Below are 21,254 nucleotides of genomic sequence, written 5' to 3' on the forward strand. Positions count from 1 at the left end.
ATGTTCCCTTCCCTCCTGGGCATGAGAGGGCTGGGGTATCTGGGACTGAGCAGCATGTGGGGGCGAGAGGGTCATGAAGGCCAGGCGGGGTTGACGGAGGGCAGAGGGGAATGGGTCACAGCAGTGAACAAAAAGGCAAGGAGTACCACAGCCCACATGGGGGGAAGAAGAAACCCTAAAGCTATGCCCAAACAGGATTGCTTTTCATATCCATCTGGGGGATTTATTAAAAATAAGTTTTAGTTCAGGTAAATTAGGGCTCATCCACTGAAAGAAAAGTTATGCTACAGCTGAAAAGGAGTAAGAGGAGGTCTATATGGGCTTTTCTGGAACCATCTCGAATCGTTCAATAAAATAGCAATGTGTAATACAGTATGTGAAAATGCCTCCTGTTTGAAAAGAAGTTGTATATGCAAACGTGTTTGCATAAGAAATACCTAGAGTTGCACTGCCCAACAGTGGCCACTCATCACATGTGGCTAGTGAGTACTGGTATGTGGCTAGCTCAAATCGGGTTATACTGAGAAGGTAAAACACTGGATTTTGAAGGCTTAGTATTAAAAAAAGTAAAATACCTCAATAATTTTTAAAATAATATTTGATATAAAATATATTGCTAAAATTAATTTTACCTGTTTATATTTTACTTTTTTTTTTGAGACAGGGTCTCACTCTGTTGCCAAGGCTGATGCGCAGTGGCACAATCAAGGCTCACTGCAGCCTCCTGGGCTCAAGAGATTCTCTCATGTCAGCTCCCAAGGACCTCAGCCTACTATATATGAGCCAGGTATATGCCACCACACCTGGCTAATTTTTTTTTTTTTTTATTTTTATAGAGACCAGGTCTTGCTATAATGCCCAGGCTGGTCTTAAACTCCGGGCCCCAAAAGATTGTTCCACCTCAGCCTCCTAAGATGTTGGGATTGCAGGCATGAGTGACTGTACCTGGCCATTTTCTTAAAAACTTTTTTTTTAATGTGGTTACTTGAAAATTTAAAATTAGGAAAAACAACTTTTTAAAAAATTTAAATACATTTGAAATTAAATATGTGGTTTGCATTATATTTCTATTGGGCAGTGCTTGTTAGAAACATGTAAGAAAACTTTCAACAGTGGCTGCCTCTGGGAAGAGGCCTGGCAGTCTGCATAGAGAATGGTACTTATTTTTTAACAATAGTCTTTGTTCTGTCTGATTTTTTAAAAGCCATGCAAATGTATTGTGGTTTTAATTCAAAATGGGAGTAGAAAAATAGAATGAAAGCCTCCTAGGTGTCACTCCCCAGGCTACTTAATTAGAATCCCGGGGAAGAGGCTATTTTTAGAAGTTGCACAGGTGACTATGGTTCACAACCAGCCTCCCTAAGAATTACTGAATATCCACAACTGGCTGTGCAAAGTTCCTAAGTGAGGCAAAAAGCACTGGTTTTGGGAACTGGACAAGCTAAAGGTCACAGGCAGTGTCCAAGTGATTTATTAACTTTACCTGACCATGGGCAAGTGACCTAACTCCTCTGAGACTCAGTTTTCTTATCTATAAAATGGGCATGATTGATAATCTCACCCGGCAGGGTTGCCAGGATTCAAAATTATACCTTTTAAGTAAGAAGCACATTGTCTAACGCAGAATAAATACTCCATATTGATAACCACTGTTGTCAGTTTAAAAAGGCAACCAACAAATAATCTTATGTTCTGTTCAGTCACTTGCCTGAATGGCTGAAATGTCAGTTCTGAATGGTTCTCCAAAGCACTGAGTGGAAACCCATTCCCCAAAGGCACATTTAGAGACCTCATAAATCACCTTCGTTTGAATGTACTTACAATTGACATTAAAGTTAAAATATAGTGTTGAAGGTTTTCTCCGTGGTATGAAACCATTCTGTTGTCTGCCACCACCAAGACTTCTACAAACCGTGGATAGGATAAAAAACGTTTTGTCCTTCTGTGGGTCCTCTTTTCTCTTGTGTTGTCCGTCTTATCACCATAGGCAGAAAATGCCTCTGTTGCTAAGCCGCTGTTTAATGCTGCCACGTCATCAGCCAGGTTAATCCTTTCTCCCCATTTTCTTGCTCTGGTTTTCTTCTTGTCTTTACTGTGCCTATTTTTGTGTTCTGTAACAAATCAGATGGTACGCATTACATTTCAAGCCACAGCTATTTTATATTAAGAATTTAATTTGACACATTGTAAATTGATGCCTCTGTGGTCAGATTACATACAAAAACAAGTCCTGCATACCGTGGACTCTATAGACGCACCTCAATCTGTACTCCCACCTAAGTGACTAAGGATTTGAGGTTTGCTTCCCTGGGAAGCTTTCACACTTGCTCACTTACGGTATTAGAAAATCAGGCCTGAGCTTGAGGGAAACAAGGCATGTGATTCTTATTCTTTTCATTTGGTAACAAAAGCCTTGCTGAGATTGATTCAAGGAATCCCACTCTTGCCAAAGGTATAGTAAGGGCCAATATGTAGCTACAGAGCTCTAAAAAACTTAAATGGAGGCTGGGCGCAGTGGCTCATGCCTGTAATCCCAGTATTTTGCGGGGTCAAGGCAGTTGAATCTCATGAGGCCAGGAGTTTGAGACTAGACTGGTCAACGTGGTAAAACCCTGTCTCTAACAAAAATACAAAAATTAGCCAGGCATAGTGGTGCACGTCTATAATCCCAGCTACTTAGGAGGCTGAGGCACGAGAAGTGCTTGAACCTGGGAGGCAGAGCCTGCAGTGAGCTTAGATCACGTTACTGCACTCCAGCCTGGGTGAGACAAAGGGAGACTCTGTCTCAAAAAAAAAAAAAAAAAAAAAGTTCCATATATACCACTGATGCTATTCAATTAGTTCTAATACAAAGAGGTCTCAGAGGTGGACAGGCTAACAGACGATACAAAGGAACTGTAGAAAATGCACAACCAGGTATTTTATTACCTTATTAGATCATTTCAGTACTTAAAATATAAGAATAGAATCACAGCAATTCAATGTCTCTGAATTTTTAATTAACTTACTCCAGGGCTCAGTTAAGGAAATAAACTCTGAGAGTCTGGGCAGGCAGCTGGGACCATGGTTTATAATGTCAGATTAGCTCTACTGATTTCCAACTCATGCCTAGGCCTCTTCTTGGGTTCTCCACAGTCTTGCTACTCAAAGCAGGGTCCGTGGACCAGCAAAATTGACAACAACTAGAAGCTTGTTAAAAAGCAGATTCTTTGGCCCCACCCCAGGCTTGAATCTACGCTTAACTAGATCCCCAGGTGACTGATATTAACACTGACATTTTGAGAATCACTAGTTTCCAACTTGGCTTGAAGTTTATATTGCTGATGAAAATACTGAATTTTTGCATCATCAACTATGCAATAAACAGAATAAGCATTAAAATGCCTGCCAAAATACACTTTGAGTAAAAACAGAATTTAATCAGTTAACTTGACAATCAGATCATAAATGTGCTTTAATGCCACCAGCTTGTGGTCTAAAATAGGCAACAGAATTCTACAATGAAGAAGTATGCTTACCTAACCATAAGGGATAGAATTTGTCACATCAATACCAAAGGTAAAAATAAAAATTAAAAACAGTTAGATTGTAAGTGATTTCATATTTGAAAGGACTAAATATTTGACCATTATAACCAACTGCTAAGAAAATCAGTTTAGGCCAGGATGTGCATTTTACCCAAGTTGAGTGTTTTAGTCATTCTTAAAATACAGTGGTCCCCCCCTTTTTCATGGTTTCGGTTCCCTTGGTTTCAGTTACCTGCAGTCACCTCAGTCCTAAAATATTAAATGGAAAATTCCAGAAATAAACAATTTATAACCTTTAAATTGCGTACCATTCTGAGCAGTGTGATGGACTCTGGCACCATCCTGCCCCATCCTGCCTGGGGTTGGAAATCATCCTTTAGGCTAGCTAGCTACCCTGTATACACGCCCCACCTAGTCACCTAGTAGCCATTCCGGTGATCAGATTGACTGTCGAGGTATTGCAGTGCTGTGTTTAAGGAATCCTTATTTTACTTAATGATGGCCTCACAGTGCAAGAGTAGTGATGCTGGTAATTTGGATTAAGACAAAGAGAAGCTGTAAAGTGCTAACTTTAAGTGAAAAGGTGAAAACTCTCAACTTAATAAGGAAAGAAAAAAAGAAAAACTCTGCATGCCGAGGTTGTTAAAGTCTATGGTAAGAACAGATCTTCCCTCTGTAAAATTACGAAGAATGAAAAGAAACTGGTGCTAGTTTTGCTGTCGCACCCCAAACTGCAAAAGTTACGGATACAGTGCACAATCAGTTTATTTAAGATGGAGAGGCATTCAATTTGTGGTTGGAAGACAGGAACAGAAACTTTCTGGCCAATGGCAATCACGTTTGGTACTATCTGTGGTTTTAGGCATCCACTGGTGGTCTTGGAACATATCCCCCAAGGATAAGGGAGGACTACTATAGTAAAATCTGTCCAAACTGTCAAACAAGTTATATGCAGTCCAGTTACAGATAACATCACTAGCCTAAAACCTGGTACATAAGATGTAACATTACATTCTTCTTCTAGTTTTTCTTTCAAGAACACTCATATATGTATACCAATGCCAATGGCTATTGCATGTCTACCAACTGGCATTGGTATACATATATGAGTTTTCAGTATATGCATACCAAGGCCAAATCAATTGTTAAATCATCAAATGAATATAGATGAGATATTAATTACACACCTATTATGTACCAGGCATTGAATTAGGCTCTTTTATGTATGCTATCTTACTCCCTTCAAAGTGAGAAAATTACCTCTATTTTTCTAATGAGGAAAATAAGTCTCAAAGAAATTAGCAACGTATTCAAAGTCACATTGCAGGAAGTGGAGGTACAAGGAATCAGTCGTAGATTTGCTCAATTCCCTAAACCGTGCTCTATGAGGTGAGCTTTCTCAACAGCTACGGTTTGAAATGAGCTCATGATATGGTGAACAGCTCCCAAAATAAATATGAGTTGAGAAAAAGACAGTGCCTGGTGGATATTTTCACGAAGATTTTTGTTTTTTACAACAGGTGTATGGAAGCTATGTTGAAAATTAAATTTTTTAATACATTAAGAAAGTATGTCACTTACACTGGGAAAAATAAATAATCCTTGCTTAATGTCTTCTGTAATTATTATAATTTGATTTATTATAGTAAGTAAAGTGTTAGACATTTTAGAAGATTTAAAGTCTCTATTGGTTTTCTATTTCTCATTTGTTGATTTCTGCTCTAATCTCGATTTCTTTTCTTCTGCTTGCTTTAGTTTTAACTTGCTCTTTTCTTTCTGTTGTCTTAAAGTAGAAGGTTAGGTTATTGATTTAAGACCTTCTTTCTTCACAGAAGTATTTACAACTATAAATTTTCTTCTAAGCCCTGCTTTGGCAGCATCCCATGTTTTGGTATATTGAGTCTTCATTTTCATTCATCTCAAAAAATTTTCTGATTTCTCCTTTGAATCATTGTTCATTTAGAAGGGTGCTGTTTAATTTACACATTTGCACTTCTCATTTTTTGTCTGTAATTGATTTCTAATTTTGTTACATTGTGATCAGCAAAGATGTTTTGTATTACTTTTATCCTTTTAAATGTATTGAAATTTGTTTTATGTTCTTGTATTGGTGTGTGCTGGAGAATGTTTCATGTTCACTTCAGAATACTCTGCTGTTTGTGGGGTAACGTGTCCTATAGATATCTGTTAGTAGTTGGTTTATAGTGTTGGGCAACTTTTCTACTTCCTTGTCAATCTTCTGCCTGGCTGCTCTATCCATTATTGAAAGTGGGGTGCTGAAGTTTCCAATTATTGTTGCTGAATTGTCTATTTCTCCTTCCATTTCTGGTCAGTTTTTGCTTCATGTATTTTGATGTTCCGTTATCAGGTGCATACATGCTTATAATTATTATATCTTCCTGATACATTGACTTTTTTATCATTATAAAACACTTTGATGGACTTTATTCTACCAGGAAAGTGAAAGAAGCCAGTCACAAAAGACCACACATCAAAGGACTCCAGTGATAGGAAATGTCTAAAACCGGGAAATCTACAGAGACAGAAAGTAGAGTAGTACAAGTTGGGCATCCCTAATCTGAAAACTCCAAATCCAAAATACTCCAAAATTCAAAACTTTTAAATGCTGACATGACACTACCAAGTGAAAAATTCCACACATAAGTATTTAACACAAACTTTATTTCATGCACACAATTAATAAAACTGTTGAATAAAATTGCCTTCAGCCTATGTGCATGAAGTGTATATTGAAAGATATGTGATTAGACTGGGGTCCTATGCTCAAGATGTCTCACTATGTGTAGTATATGCAAGCATTCTAAAACCCAAAAAATCCAAAATCTGAAAGACTTCTAGTCTGAAGTATTTTGGATAGAGATGGAGTGGGGAGATGGAAGTGTGGTTAGCTAAAAAGTACAGATTCTTCCCTCAAGTGATAAAAATATCCTAAAATTGACTGAAATGATGATTATACATATCTGTGGATGTACCAAAAAATCATTAAATCGTATAGTTTAAATGGGTGAATAGTACGTATGAGACTTATACTTCAATAAAGCTGTTTAAAAAAGAGAAACTATATCACTAAGTTTGTGAAAAGTAAATAATCCTTATTTAATGTTTTCTGTAAATATTACAATTTTATTTATTGGATTTACTTAGAGAAAACTACTGAGTGAGAACAGCACTCAGGAAATGTTGTATGGAATTCTTTTTTTTTTTTTGACCACTAAGGGGAAAAACAAATGTACTATCAGAATCATCAGAGGGGACTTGGGCACAAGAAAACCTGCAGATGAATCAAGGCCATAATTGGAAACAAAGTATACTTATAAATATAATCAAAGAAATGAAGGCATTAATCAGAAAAAGGCTACAATTTCTACTAGCAAACAACTCATGTAATTGTAATATTTCTAGAGGATATTTCACCCACAAGTAATCTGTGTATCAAAGAAATAATTCAGCATACTTTAGATGGCATGAAAATGCAAAACCCAAATTATTTCTTCAGGATCAAAAGCAATTTCTTCTAAAACAGAATGCTCTTCAGTCTTTTATCAATCTGACCTTTTCTCCTAATAAGTTAGAATCATATTTATTGACCTAATTAGTCCAACTAATTTCTATCACATTAACCATTTTAGCAAGCAACTTTGAATTTCTCATTAAAAATAGCATTAAAAATAGACACTATATCTTATATACCCACTCAACTCTCTTGCTTCTGAATAGAATTGTAATAACAGAATAGTTTTCACCCACAGAGTACACACTGTTAGGATAAACAGAAAGTCATCCACATTTCTCTTTTGTGAGCTTTTAGTATAATGCTAAAGGAGGAATAGAGGCTCGTGTTTCAGGAATTTGCAAAGTCACTTTGCTTACAGTTTAATCAGAATAGGCTACATAATAAAATTTCACTGCCCTGGAAAGCACTGTAAAAATGGTCTGTGTATTCTTGTTCTTCTTTTTTTTCCTCATATATAGTTTTACATTTATGATAACTTTTCAACAATAGTTTAAGATTATTTGTATAAAGTACAATTTTCAAAGTATGACGATCAATAGTTTTCAGGATATTCGCAGAGTTCCACAATCAAGGCCACCATCTAACCTTAGAACTAATTTCATACTCCCAAGGAGAAATCCCATACCTCATAGCAGTCATTACATTCTCCCCTTTCCTCAGTCCCTGGCAATCACTAACCTATATTGTTGTATTTACGAATTTGCCTATTCTGACATGTCATTTAAGTAGAGTCATACAATATGTGGCCTTCTGTGACTGGCTTCTTTCACTTAGCACAATGTTTTCAAGTTTCTTCTATGTTGTAGCATGCATCAGTATTCCATTACTTGTTACTGTTAAATATTCCACTGTATGGATATACCACATAATGTTTATCCATTCATCAGTTGGTGGACATTTGGGTGGACATTCAACCCAACTGAATAAGAACATTGCTGCTATGAACATTCATGTACAAGGTTTTGGGTGAATATATTTTTGTTTTTGTTGTATATATACATAGCAGTAGAGTTGCCAGGTCATACGGTAACTCTACGTATAACATTTTGAGGAACTGCCAAATTGTTTTCCAAAGTGGCTACACCATTTTCTTGCTTCCTCTTGAAGTTCAAATAAGACACCTGGAAACAGGACATCATTTTTTCATGTTTCTTCTTCTTTGAGGATTCCTCGAAAGTTAATCATGTTTACTTAATTAAATAGTTTAATGAAAACTTGGCCTAGCTCAAATCCTAAAATAGCATATTGATGCCTCCAATTAGTAAGTGCATGTTTGCATTAGAAGAAAAGTGTAATACTTAGCAATCTGAATCCTCATATATGCATGTAAATAATTTTAGATGTTTAAAAAAGCTCTAACTGGCAATTGTATGTTTCCTATCACCACATCATAGGTATTACAGTTCTAACATTTTATTACAAGGACATGAGTTAATATCGGCTTTTGCAACTACTTTGGCGTTGATGCTCACAAAAGGGAAGTAGTCATGCTTACACTGCCACAAACAGCCAATGTTTGAAGAACTCATGCAGCGAAGGAAGGGCAGCCTGATTTAAGTCCTATTTGACCTTGGGCAAACAACTGACACCTGCTTATAACGTGGAGTTAAAAACAGTACTTATTTCATAGAGTGGCTTTGAGGAATAATTGGAGATCATGCACGCAAAGTGCTAGCACAGTGCCTAGTGCATAGGAAGGAATGAATAAATATCGTTACCATATTTTTCTATTTTTTTTTTTTTTTTTGCCAGTCATAAAGTCATAAAGTGAGTTAGAAGTAAAAGGAACCATTTAAGGTAGAGAGACTAAGTGTGCTTAAAAACAATTTTCTGGCTTACAATAACAATTTCAAAGACATGAGCTGTATACTCCTAGTGGGGAAAATCAGCACAGAGTGTGCCTGATTGCATTTCTGACATCCAGCTTTATGATACCGTGAAAAGAGGGGGAACTACAAGACCAGAAGTGCTGAGGGCTGGTCTTCACCCTACTATCCCATCTGAAGGATCTTTTCTGAGTCACTTCTCTGGGCCTCAGTTTCCTGACCTTTAAATGGGTGTATAAATACTTGCTTCCATCTTACGGCTATTTTGAGAATTAAATAAGAAATCATATAGAGAATTTCTCATAAATTGTAAGTTAAATTTTTAAAAAATTCACTCCTTGAACATCGATTTTGTGCCAAGTACTGGGCTAGATAAGTTGAAATAAACAACAGCAATGACAAAACAAGAATAAAACGTGGGTCCAATCTTTTTAAAAAAATGATTATAAAGATTTAAGATGGTATACTTATTTTTAAAAAATCTCACAGCGAAAAACTTTTAACATCTGCTGATTTATTGGTAAAAATGTTTTAAATGAGCTTCATTTCACATTTTAATACAATAAAATGCACAGTATGTTACTAAATAACTGGGATTATTTCAGCAAATACCAGCCAGGCCTTGTTATTCAGTGGTTAACTCACTGAAGTGTTTCCCACCAAATGGGGTTGGGCCTAGGAGATCTGAATGTTAACATTAACAGTTGGGAAGTTAATTATTGCTCTCTATTTTGTAAGGTTTATCAAAATTTAACTGAATTTCCTGCAGGCGCTGGGCTACCTTGTGACTTCACACAGCACAGGACCAAAGGGAGGATTCAGGAGCAAGGCGAGACCCCTTTCTGTTCCACCCAAGCTTGACAGAGAGAAGTAAATCTGCACAGGAATCATCTGTGGTTTTCCACTTGGATTCTGGAGCCAGGCCAACCCTGGTTCCCATTCCTGCCCTAAAGCTATTCTAGTTGCCCTTTCTTGTGTCATTTCCTGCTTTAAAGCCTCAGTTTCCTTATCTGTAAAATGATGATAGTAACAGCATACTGCAAAGAGTAACTGTGGAGATTGAAAGAGATAATACATAAAATGCCCTTAAAGCAGGGCATGGCACAGAAGACAGGTCCATTACACATTTAATGTAATAATAATTATTAGTGGTATTGTTTTACTTGAAGAATGCAAAACATCTGCTCTTTATAAATTAGGATATTGACATTCTCAAACAAAACAATTCTGTTTTAGAAAGAATATTTTATGGGGCACAGTGGCTCCTTGTGTAATCCCAGAAATTTAGGAGGCAAAGGCAGGAGGAATGCTTGAGGCCAGGAGTTCAAGACCAGCATGGGCAACATAGGGAGACCCTATCTCTACAAAAATCAACAAAACAAACAACAGTGTGAGCTGTTTTTTCTTTTTGTTTGTTTTATTATTATTTTTTAAGTGATGTGCCCAGTGTCAAGTAGCGCCACATGCACAGTGATGACAGTAAATAAATACAAAGAGTGATGGCAGAAGGGATTGTGGCTAAGACTCATTTTGGGCTGACCTGAACCTTTATAAACAATGTTTCCATGAGAGTGGTTTATGGAACATTAGTCCCATAAGATAGTTTCAAAAACAAATCAATTAACTTTGCAAAACACTTAACACAGCTTGCACATCTGGAACTTTCTCCATGCATATTAGCATTTTAAGAGCCCTGAGAAGTCTTGCAGGAAAGAAACCAGTTTACATTTGTTGAATCGCATGATTGCCAAACTTACGGGATCTTTGCCAAGTTAAGAGGCAAGTGATGGGGACAGCACCATCACTACTGGCACTATAACAAAACGCAGGTGGGATGTGTGGATGGGCTTCCCTCTCAGGGAGAGAAGGGCGTGCGAGTGGAAGGCAACAACTGAGAAGCTTCTTGGCTTTCAAGGAGCAGTGGTGGGCAGTGGGAGGTGTCTGAGGGTCCCCTCACTACCTTTTAAGGGGGTGGGTGTCTTCAGCTACCTGGGGAGTTAAATTTGCTGACTTGGGCTTGAGATTTGGGTACACTAGCCCCAAAAGCCCTTCTGTGTCCTTTTCATTCTCCATTCTATAACTCCTTCAACTAAGTGTGATAACAACAATGACTACAGGCCATAATCATACTGGCCAACGTTTGTTGAGTGCTTTTCTCTGTGTCAGGGACTCTTTTTTTAAATTATACTTTAAGTTCTAGGGTACATGTGCACAACGTGCAGGTTTGTTACATATGTATACATGAGCCATGTTGGTGTGCTGCGCCCATTAACTTGTCATTTACATTAGGTATATTTCCTAATGCTATCCCTCCCCTCTCCCCCCCTCCCACAATAGGACCCTGTGTGTGATGTTCCCCTTCTCCTGTCCGAGTGCGAGATCTCATCGTTCAATTCCCACCTATGAGTGAGAATATGCGGTATTTGGTTTTCTGTTCTTGCGATAGTTTGCTGAGAATGATGGTTTCCAAAAGAGGACACAAACAAATGGAAGAACATACCATGCTCATGGATAGGAAGAATCAATATTGTGACAATGGCCATACTGCCCAAGGTAATTTGTAGATTCAATGCCATCCCCATTAAGCTACCAATGACTTTCTTCACAGAATCGGAAAAAACTGCTTTAAAGTTCATATGGAACCAAAAAAGACCCCGCATTGTCAGGCACTCTTCTAAGCACTTGATTATTCCTCAAAGCAACCCGATAAGGTAGGAACTATTACCTTCATTTCATAAATGAGGAAACTGAGGGACACTTGAAATAACTTGTGAAAATACTTAAAGTATCTATTTGAAGTAGTATAAGATGCTGAACATCCTAGGGCCTGTATTTTACTAAGAGACATTTAGTTTTGCTATCAATATCCTGCGAAGTACTATTTGGGAAATGTTGGTTTCGACTCACTCTATCTCTTAGCAGTAGTGGGAGAGTGATCTTTCTGGCTGGCAGGGTGCCAGCTGCCCACAGCCACCCTGTCCTGGCTGCAGCTCGCTTGCCATGGCCGCTTCTCAGGCTTTTTTGTGCCACGGTTTGGCATCTCCCAGGCTTGCACTCTCCAGTAGAAATAAAATGCAAGCCACACGTGGAAGTTAAGAATTTCTAGTAGCCACATTTTTTTAACGTCAAAAGGAACAGATTAAATTAATTTTAATAATAGATTCTATTGAACCCAATTATGCAAAATATTATTTCAACATGTGACACTAGCCACATCTCAAGGGCCTCCTGGTGACCGTATAGGATGGTGCATTCTAGGCAGGAAGTGTTTGCAGAGTGGATACAGGAGACAGCGTGTTGTGGGAGATAAGAGTGTGAGCTCAGGAATCAGAGAGACCTGTGTGTAAATCCCAGCTGCTCTGCATTCAATCTTTGTGACCTCTGGTGAGTCACTTCAGCCCTCTGTGCCTCAGTTTCCTCATCTGTGAAAAGGGGATAATGACAGTTCGTGCCTAATAGGGCAGTAGGGAGGGTGAAATAACTTAGTCTACATAAAGTGTTAGAATGGGGCCTGGTGGGTAGGAAGTACTCTGGAGGCACGGGCTGTGCTAACTCTCATTACTTAGAGTGAGCAGCAGGTTAGGGCTGCTGGAATGAAGTGGCTCCCAGGCCTGCTGCTGGGATCTGCCTGCTATCTGACATTTCACTGCAGCTTGTGGGTGGCCCTGACGCTGAATGTGGTGCCTGTGGTGGGTCTAGGTATCATTCTCATATCAGAGATTAAAGCGCAGTTGGGCTGGAGCTCTTTGAAAAGGCATGTAAGCAACTCGTAGGGAGTGTATCTCCCACATTCTTTTGATACACAGGTCTCCTAGTTTATAGGCACTGAGAACTGGTTTATAGGGCCTGCAACTGAAACCCTTTCTCGTCCCAATGTCCATGTTCCATGACCATGGAAGTGAGTGACCACAGGGGCATGCTGTACTCCAGTGACTGGTGGACCTCACTGGTCTTCCTCCCCAGCCACAGGCCACCTTCCCCAATACCCTGGTCCAGCTCGGAAAAGGCTTGATGGGTTTATTTATTTTAAAATCATATTTGGTAGCTGTATACTCAGCTCTCGATGTGACAACTTAATTCCTTAAATGAATTGAAACCTTTCTATCTTTCTCTATAAGCTTGAGACAACTTCTTGAACAGTCTCAACAGTTCATTCTTAATTATTCCCACACTTAAAATAAATACAATGGCACTTCCCAAAGCTCATTTGAGTCATACTTTTGAACATCCCCTTTCCAGGCACCATCTGCAGTTTTTCCTTGTGTTACAGCCTGGAAAGAACACAGGACTGGGAAGTAAGAAGCCTGTGTTCAATTTTGCCATTCGTTCTAGCTCCAATATTAGGAGTCCCTTCGAAGTTCTGGGCCTTGATCCTCTTATCCATAAAGAGAAGGCCTGGAATAGAAGTTCTCGCTAAAGTTTCCCCCAGTATTAAAAATTTATGAATTCTTGTATTTTATAAGATAAAAGTGAATGATGATTAAAAATGAAGTCCTCAGTTTCCAAAGGGGCAAAACCCAACAGAGATTCCCTCTGAGCCACTGTCACTCTCAGAAAGGGTATGGATGAAACAGTCAGCAGGGTGGCAGGGAAGAAGAAGACAGAATAACTCCAAAAGAGAGAGACCAACACAAAAGAAGTGGACTTTTGCTGATGTTAAATTATATTAAGGGGAGTACAGTCTACACATCTCCATTACTCATTGGGAAAATTTTATTTCGGACCTGCTGAAACAGATAATAGTTTCAGAAAAACCACTTCTATTTTCTCTAATCTGATGTGTTACAATGAAATAACATCAAATGTGAGAATTAGGAAACTGGCTTGAAAGAAACAAAAAAGTATACAATCAAAGATATCTCTGGAAAAGCATTTAAATTGTCCACAAAGCACAGGATGGAAACTTTCAGGATTTATGGAGTTACATCTTCTATCCCTCTTCAGCAGCAGGGCATGTGGTCGTAAGGGCTGAATCTCATACTATTAACACCAAACTCTTTTACCTCTGTCTCTGTCTCATTGTCCCTCTGTCTCTCTCTTTCTCTCGAGCTGTTTGCATGCACATACACACATGTAACATACATGCAATACAACACAGTTGCATTCTTACCTATGAAGAGGCTCCTCTGGACCTGTTTTCACCCATGAGCTAAGACAACACATTGCCATCACAAAGTATACTGGTTGGACATGGAGAGTTGTGTTTCTGGATACAGATGAGCAATAAAAATAATAACTGCCTCTTCTCTTGGCCTAGACCATGGCTTTGAATAATAAATCCTAAATAAGCCTCTCCTATTCCATTTTTTGGACAAGCTCTATACTGCATGCTCCACTACACTTTCTTGCTATGTAGTTCTGTGACTGCATGAAATCTATGGTGCATGAAGTACTGGCAATAAAATAAAGAAGCTATGTATGAAATAAGCATTTACAAATTAAGAGACTTTTTGAAAGACAAGCCACAATCTGGGAGACAATATTTGCAAACTATATCTGACAAAAGACTTATATACAGAATAAAGAACTTTCAGACTTCAGTAATAAGAAAACAAATACTCTAAGTTTTAAAAAATTGCTGAAAGATTTGAACAGATACTTCACCAAAGAAGATACTTGGACAGCAAATATGCACATGAAGAAATACCCAATATCATTAGTCTTTAGGTAAATGCAAATGAAAACTGCAATGAAATTCCACTAAACACCTATTAGAATAGCTAAACTTCAAAAAACAAAAGCAGAACAACAAAATGTTGACAATACCAAGTGCTGGAGAGGATGCAGAGGAACTGGAACTTTCATACCCTGCAGGTGGGGCTACAAAATGGCACAACCACTTTGAAAAATATATTGGCAGTTTCTAATAGAGTGAAACATACATTAACCACCTAAGCCGGTAATCTTATGCCTAGGTATTTATCCAAATGAAGTGGAAACTTATATTCACACAAAAATCTGTATGCAAATATTTATAGTGGCTTTATTTGTAATGGTCAAAAACTGTTGCTCAAGTACGTAATGGTTAAAGAAATGGTGGCATATCCATTCAATGGAATACTGCTCACCAATAAAAAAGGATGAATTACTGATACAGGCAACAATGTGGATGAACCTCAAACACACTGTGCCTAGTGATTATTTCTATATTCTGCAAAAGACAAAACTATAGAGACAGAAAACAGGAGTGGGGAGAGGGGCTGATTACAAAGGACACCAAAAACTGCTCTATAACGTGATTATCATGATGGTTCTATGACTATACATTTGCTAAAACCTGCAGAGCTATACACTAGAAAGGTTAAATGTTATGGTATGTAAATTATACATTAATAGAGAAATGGAAGGAAAACACTAGGAAACACTAATGGAAAATAAAAAGATTTATCAAAAATTAAAAAAAAAAATTAGCAGAAAAATTCTCAAGCCAATCACATTAACTTGAACTTTTTTCCACACAGCAACTGCATTTTTAACACTCATTCTAATTCTAACGTCATATAAGAATTGAGAATCAATAAAAAGGAAGACTTGTGCCAACATTTGCCCCATGTTTGACTTTGCTCCTTCTCAAAGCCCACTATTCAGTCACATGTGCACACCATATCAGATCTTGCATTCACCCATGCTCTTTTTGTGATATTCAGATTATTTATTAATGATTTTCAGTTGCACAGAACATCCATGAAGATATCTGGTCCAGAGGTAAAAAGTCAAATGAGAAAACACAGCCATAAATGGCTATAATAAAGTCTCTTTAATGATACAATTATCATAAAGAAACTATCTTTGGCAGATACAAAGGTGCAAATATTAAACCTCAATGCATGATAAAATAGCACTTTATTAACCAAAGTGGGATTATCCCCTCATATGAAGAAACTCAAGAAATTTTGCCATGTCTTACTTTAAAAAGAAAGCCCACTCAAGTGAAAGATCTGGAGGGTTCTCAGGTCAACACCAAAATCTTCCTGCCTCTGTTAGCTAGATGGCCCTCTGTCAGAGCCTTCTACTGATTCTGAAGTCCCTTCTAAAGAACGATGTGCATCTTAACCAGTTTCAGGTGGTTCCTGTGAAGGTGAACATATTATCAAGTATTCATCCTTGTAGCACCCCTTTTCTTCAGCAGGGAATGGGTTTCTGAAGCAAAGTGTCAGGAATTCCTAAAATATGATTAGCAAGAAACAGGGAAAGGTCCTGAGATGGCACAGAAGGTGTAAAGCAGGCAGCTCTTATGGCTGTGTTTGGATCCAGAAGCTTAATTAAAAAGTTTTGGGGGCCAAGCATGGTAGCTCACACCTGTAATCCCAGCATTTTGGGAGGCCACAGCAGATGAACCACTTGAGGCTAGGAGTTTGAGACAAGCCTGGCCAACATGGCAAAACCCTGTCTCTACTAAAAATATACAAATTAGCTGGGTGTGGTGGTGCACCACTGTAATCTCAGCTACTTGGGAGGCTGAGGCACAAGAATAGCTTGAACCTGGAAGGTGGTGGTTGCAGTGGGCCAAGATTGCACCACTGCACTCCAGCCTGGGCAACAGAGCAAGACTCTCAAACAACAACACAAAAAAGGTTTCGGGGAATAAGCGTATTTTGTATGTAAATGAGTCCTAATCTCAGGTACAAACCTAACTTGCCACCTTACATTCCTAATTGCAAACTGGCCCTTCTGGGCTTCAAAACACAGGTGAGGGAGATCCTTTAAGGATAGAAAAGGTAGTTTAACATTTCAGTCAACGATGGAATGCAGATATGACAGTGGTCTCCTAAGATCGTAATACTAAATTTTGACTCTACCTTTTCTATGTTTAGATACATAGATACTTAACATCATGTTACAATTGCCTGCAGTATTCAGTACAGTCACATACTGTACAGGTCTGTAGCCTAGGAGCAATAGGCTATGTACCACCTAGCCTAGGTGTGTGGTAGGCTATCCCATCTAGGTTTGTGTCAGTGCACTCTGTGATGTTCACAAAATTACCTAACAAGAATGCATGGGTCACACACACCCTATGCATGATGACACTGTAAATTGAGGATCTTTCTATTGATAGGAACATCACAATGAGAGCTATCAAGGCACTTCAGACAAGGAGTCAAAACACCTCCCAAAGATACTGCCTTTTCCCTTCAATTAAATCACTCTGAGAAGTGGTTTAATGGCCCAGGGGCTTTGCTCTGGGTACCTGCGCTGGCCTTGGAGGCTGGCCTTGCTTTTCAAATCCTTGCAACTGCAGCCTGACCTTATGATGATAAAGATGAAGCAAAGACTAAGAGCAATGGAAGGGAAAAAGGGGCTATATGCAGCAAAACTAAAACTAGAACAAAAATAGCAATTTTAACAATAGCAATAAGGACAACAAAGTGAAAAGTAGCTTCAGAGACAACAATGAGTTGCAATGTGTGGACCCTGTTTAGATCACAATCTAACCAATGATTGTAAAAAGGCATTTTGGAGACAATGAGAAAAATTTGAATATAGGTACTGTGTAGGTGATATGAAGGGATCATTGTTAATTTTGCTGAAACATTATTTATAATATTACTTGATACATATTATGTATCAAATATTAATACTATTATAGTTACATACAAAAAGATCTCCACTTTTCAAAGATTTATCATGAAATATTTAGAGATGGTATCTTGGGTTTGCTTTAATATACTCAGCATAAAGAAAAATAAGCAAATGTAGAAAAATCTTAGTCATTATTAAGATTCATGGTGTTTATAGTGGTTCATTTTATTATTGTCTCTACCTTTATGTATGCTTGAAGATGTTCATAATAAAATGGTTTTTAAAAACAAAATGATTTTTTAAAAAAAATTAATGAATAAATGGGAACAGATGAAAGAAGGTACAATTCCTGTATTAGAAGTTTCTTTTTTACTATTTCTTAATGACTTCATTGGAGTACTGCCCTATTAATACCAAAGTTTTTTTTTAAAAAAAAGGAAAGCAGAATTTTTATAAGTACCATTCAGTAGATCAAGTTGAAGAAATACAGAATTAATGTATTTAAAACAGTGATTTTCTAATAATTTACCAAGGATTTTAGAGGTCATTGCTTATACTGACTGTTTATTTGACAGAAAGTCACTGAAGACTATAAAAAAGAGAAAAACTGTATAAACTCCGATGAAGAACAAAAAGGGGAAAATGAAAGGAAATCAGGCTCAAACTATAAATACCAAATGGCAATAACTGTCTTTAAAAATTCATAATCAGTCTTGAGTTGCAGTGCCAGCTTTTTCCCTTTCTGCACACTGTGGACAAGTTTGTTCACCTCTCTTCTGCACGTTATGGACAAGTTTGTTCACCTCTCTGAGTTCAGCTTTCTCATTTGTAAGATGGGAATAATCAGAGCATCTTCCTCCCACGAACTGTTGTAGGAGTAAATGAAATAATCATAATGTGCTTTCACATTGCCAAGTACAGAGTTCCTTAAATGCTGCCTGCTCTTGATCTCTACAAGGCTGAAAGGGTCTAAGAATGCAGAAAGTGTGTGGAGAAAGTGCAGGCAGACCAGTTCCTAGCATAAGTCACTAATTAGCCACCAACCACTGACCTGCTTGGGGCCCAGGCAGGATTCTGAAGTCAGCCGAAGCTTTTGTCACTGCCTGGAACCCACAGGCTGCCCCCGAATGTTTCACCAAAAGCCCCCTCAGGGGTCTGCTCCCCAGCTCTGTCTCTCACTCCATTTGGGCACCACTCGAAGGGCAGCTAATCTAATCAGCCAATCTATGCTAAATTATTAATGGGATCCAAGAGGTTAATGTGTAACAAGTATACACTCCATCAGAGGTCTGCTGGAGACAGACACAAGGCCTCTGTGAGTCATTAGAGTCTTGGTGGGAATTTCAGGCACCAGGCAGCCTTCCTCAAATCAAATCAAATTCCAGACAGGCATTTAAAAATTCCTGCCAGCAGAAATAGTTTATATATGAAGGCAGTCAAATCAATGCCGAGGCCAAAAAATATCCCCTAACTAGACCAGGACATAAGGGCTGAAGAAAATGGTATGTTTATGAGCTTTATAACCTTGGGCAAGTCAACATTATGAACTTCTCTGTGTCTCAGTTTTCCAATCTGCAAAATGGAGTTTGCGGTAAGAATTGAAATATGTAATCCATGTAAAGTGCTTGGAACGGAGCCTACCACATGATACATGCTCAGCAAATGTCAATTCTTATTAGTATCATCTAGAGAATGGAAATTAGATGGTAGTCAAAGAAGATGCTCCAAAACCTGAAGTTAAAAAGTGGTTTGCAGGCCATGCATGATGGCTCGGTTCTGTAATCCCAGGGAGATCCTGTCTCTGCAATGTTTTTTGGTTTGTTTTAATGAGCCAAGCGTGGTGGCATATGTCTCTAGTTTTAGCTGCTTGGAAGGCTGAAGTGTAAGGATCCCTGGAGCCCTGGAAATGAAGGCTATAATAAGCTATGATCGTGCCACTGCACTCTAGCCTGGGCAACAGAGTGAGATTCTGCCTCAAAAAGCCAAACAAACCAAAAAAGGGGTTTCTAGATAGCAGTTTCCATTTGTGTTTTCAACGCAATTCTACCCACAGTATAGCACATTGGAATCAGATTGGGTTAAGGCTCAGACTGTCTTCTTCCTGGTTGCGTGACCTTCTGGACAAGTTTCTCAACCTCTTTGAGCTAATTTTCTCAACTGTAAAATAGGGGTAATAATACCTAACCTACAATGTTGATGAATGTATTACATATGATAATGTGTGCAAAGTGTGTAGCATAGTGATCCCATATGCACATAAGAGCCTAACAGATGATGTCTTTAATTATCATCTTATGTTTTCCAGCCTTTGTAACGGCAGCCTGGAAATCCCAATCAGGAAGTGATGGTACCGTCTCATGGGAGTGACAAACAGAGTCACCAGTGCCTAATGGAGATGAAATCTTAATAATACTAGGGTCAGTCCAACAGGCACAAGGCAATTTAGCTGGGGTGAATGGGAGATTCAACTTTAACCAGCCACAGATGTCCCAAAGAAGTAGACATGAGGCAGGATTTTTATCTGTCTGGTTATTGAGACTGCCTCATTGCAAGAAAATAAAGGACTGATAATCTCCACTTCTAAGGTCCTAAGATCCTAAGAGACCAAAATGTGACTTGGCTATTGGTCTCCAGTGACAAGTTCAATGGGTCTAGCAAAATAAATCCATGCCACTGTCCCCATTTCATTTTATCTGTATTTTCTGATTACGAAACTGTTATAGAAACATAGCAAAGGAGTCACAAAATATAAGAATATAAAATTTCAAAAGTAAAGACTGCCTATGTTCCTAGTAACCATAAATAATCACTGTTAATATTTTCATGTCTTTACTTCAGATTTTCTGTTTACACACATGTACACAAATACAGTTTATCATTAAAAAAAAAATCCTACCAAACATACTAGTTTATCACCTGCTTGTTCACTGAATATATATTTCTGTGTTTGGTAACATAAATTCAGGCCATCATTTTTAACAGATGCATAGGAATCCATTATATGCCTGCGTCATAATGTATTGATCTATCTTCCTCCCAAAGAGGACTTAGGCTGTTTCCAGTCTTTTGCTATAATAAATAACACTGTACTGGATCTCGTTCATAAACACCTTTACACAATTCTCCGATTATTTCTTTAGGCACAGCATTGATGGGTCACAGAGTAGACAGTTCTTAAATGCCTTAAGAAACAAAAATCACCTGGCCTTGCTGACATGGGAAGGTGAGGGAGAAGTTTGAGTTAGAGAAAAAACACTTGTCTTCCAGGCCCAGGCAAACAAAACAGCCTTCTTCCCGGCCTTTCTCTCACCCACCTACCAGGAAGCACTGATAAGAACCACTAAATCCTCTTGTACAAAACTCAGGGTCAAATAGAGAGTGTCTGTGAAACAGAACTTGGGATTTCATCCGGAAACAAGCAATAGGAAGGATCCGCAGGAAGTGGCTTATAAAAGCAAGCCACTCTCCGAAGGGTTCCCATAGGCCTTTCGCTTGTCCCCCTGGTGTGTGGGGCTGGCAGGCAGTGAGCACAGTGAATTTTACTGAGGACCCGGTGTGCAGAGGACACTGCAGTCACAAGGGCATGCCATAGGGAGAGAAGACACCCCACTTCCCATCCTGAACCCTAAGGAACTCACAAATAGGATGAAAAGACAGACAAATGCAGAGACACTCAAATGACCCAAATGTATACACATAGACATAACCAGTGACGACAAAACAGATACAATTGGGAATGGCAGCCACTGGGCCAAGAGAAACTTGCAAGAAAGAACATGTTTAAATGCTGCATTGGGTACAGAGGAAACAAGGGGACAGAAAGCACCCTCAGCCTTGCTACTA

The 21,254-nt window shown here is 38.5% G+C and overlaps 1 protein-coding gene across 2 annotated transcripts in view; it reads right to left on the reverse strand.

Annotated features, from left to right (window-relative positions):
- Nucleotides 1-21,254, reverse strand: part of ADAMTS9 (ADAM metallopeptidase with thrombospondin type 1 motif, 9) — a 185,666-nt gene that overhangs the window by 153,930 nt on the left and 10,482 nt on the right. For both annotated transcript variants that reach the window (XM_011980349.1, XM_011980348.1), the window contains exon 4: nucleotides 1,822-2,111. In XM_011980349.1, the coding sequence (XP_011835739.1) occupies nucleotides 1,822-2,111 (290 nt within the window). The remainder of the gene's footprint in view (nucleotides 1-1,821; nucleotides 2,112-21,254) is intronic.

This window comes from Mandrillus leucophaeus, unplaced genomic scaffold, assembly GCF_000951045.1.
Source record: "Mandrillus leucophaeus isolate KB7577 unplaced genomic scaffold, Mleu.le_1.0 Scaffold210, whole genome shotgun sequence".
In the NCBI taxonomy this organism is placed as follows: Eukaryota; Metazoa; Chordata; class Mammalia; order Primates; family Cercopithecidae; genus Mandrillus; species Mandrillus leucophaeus.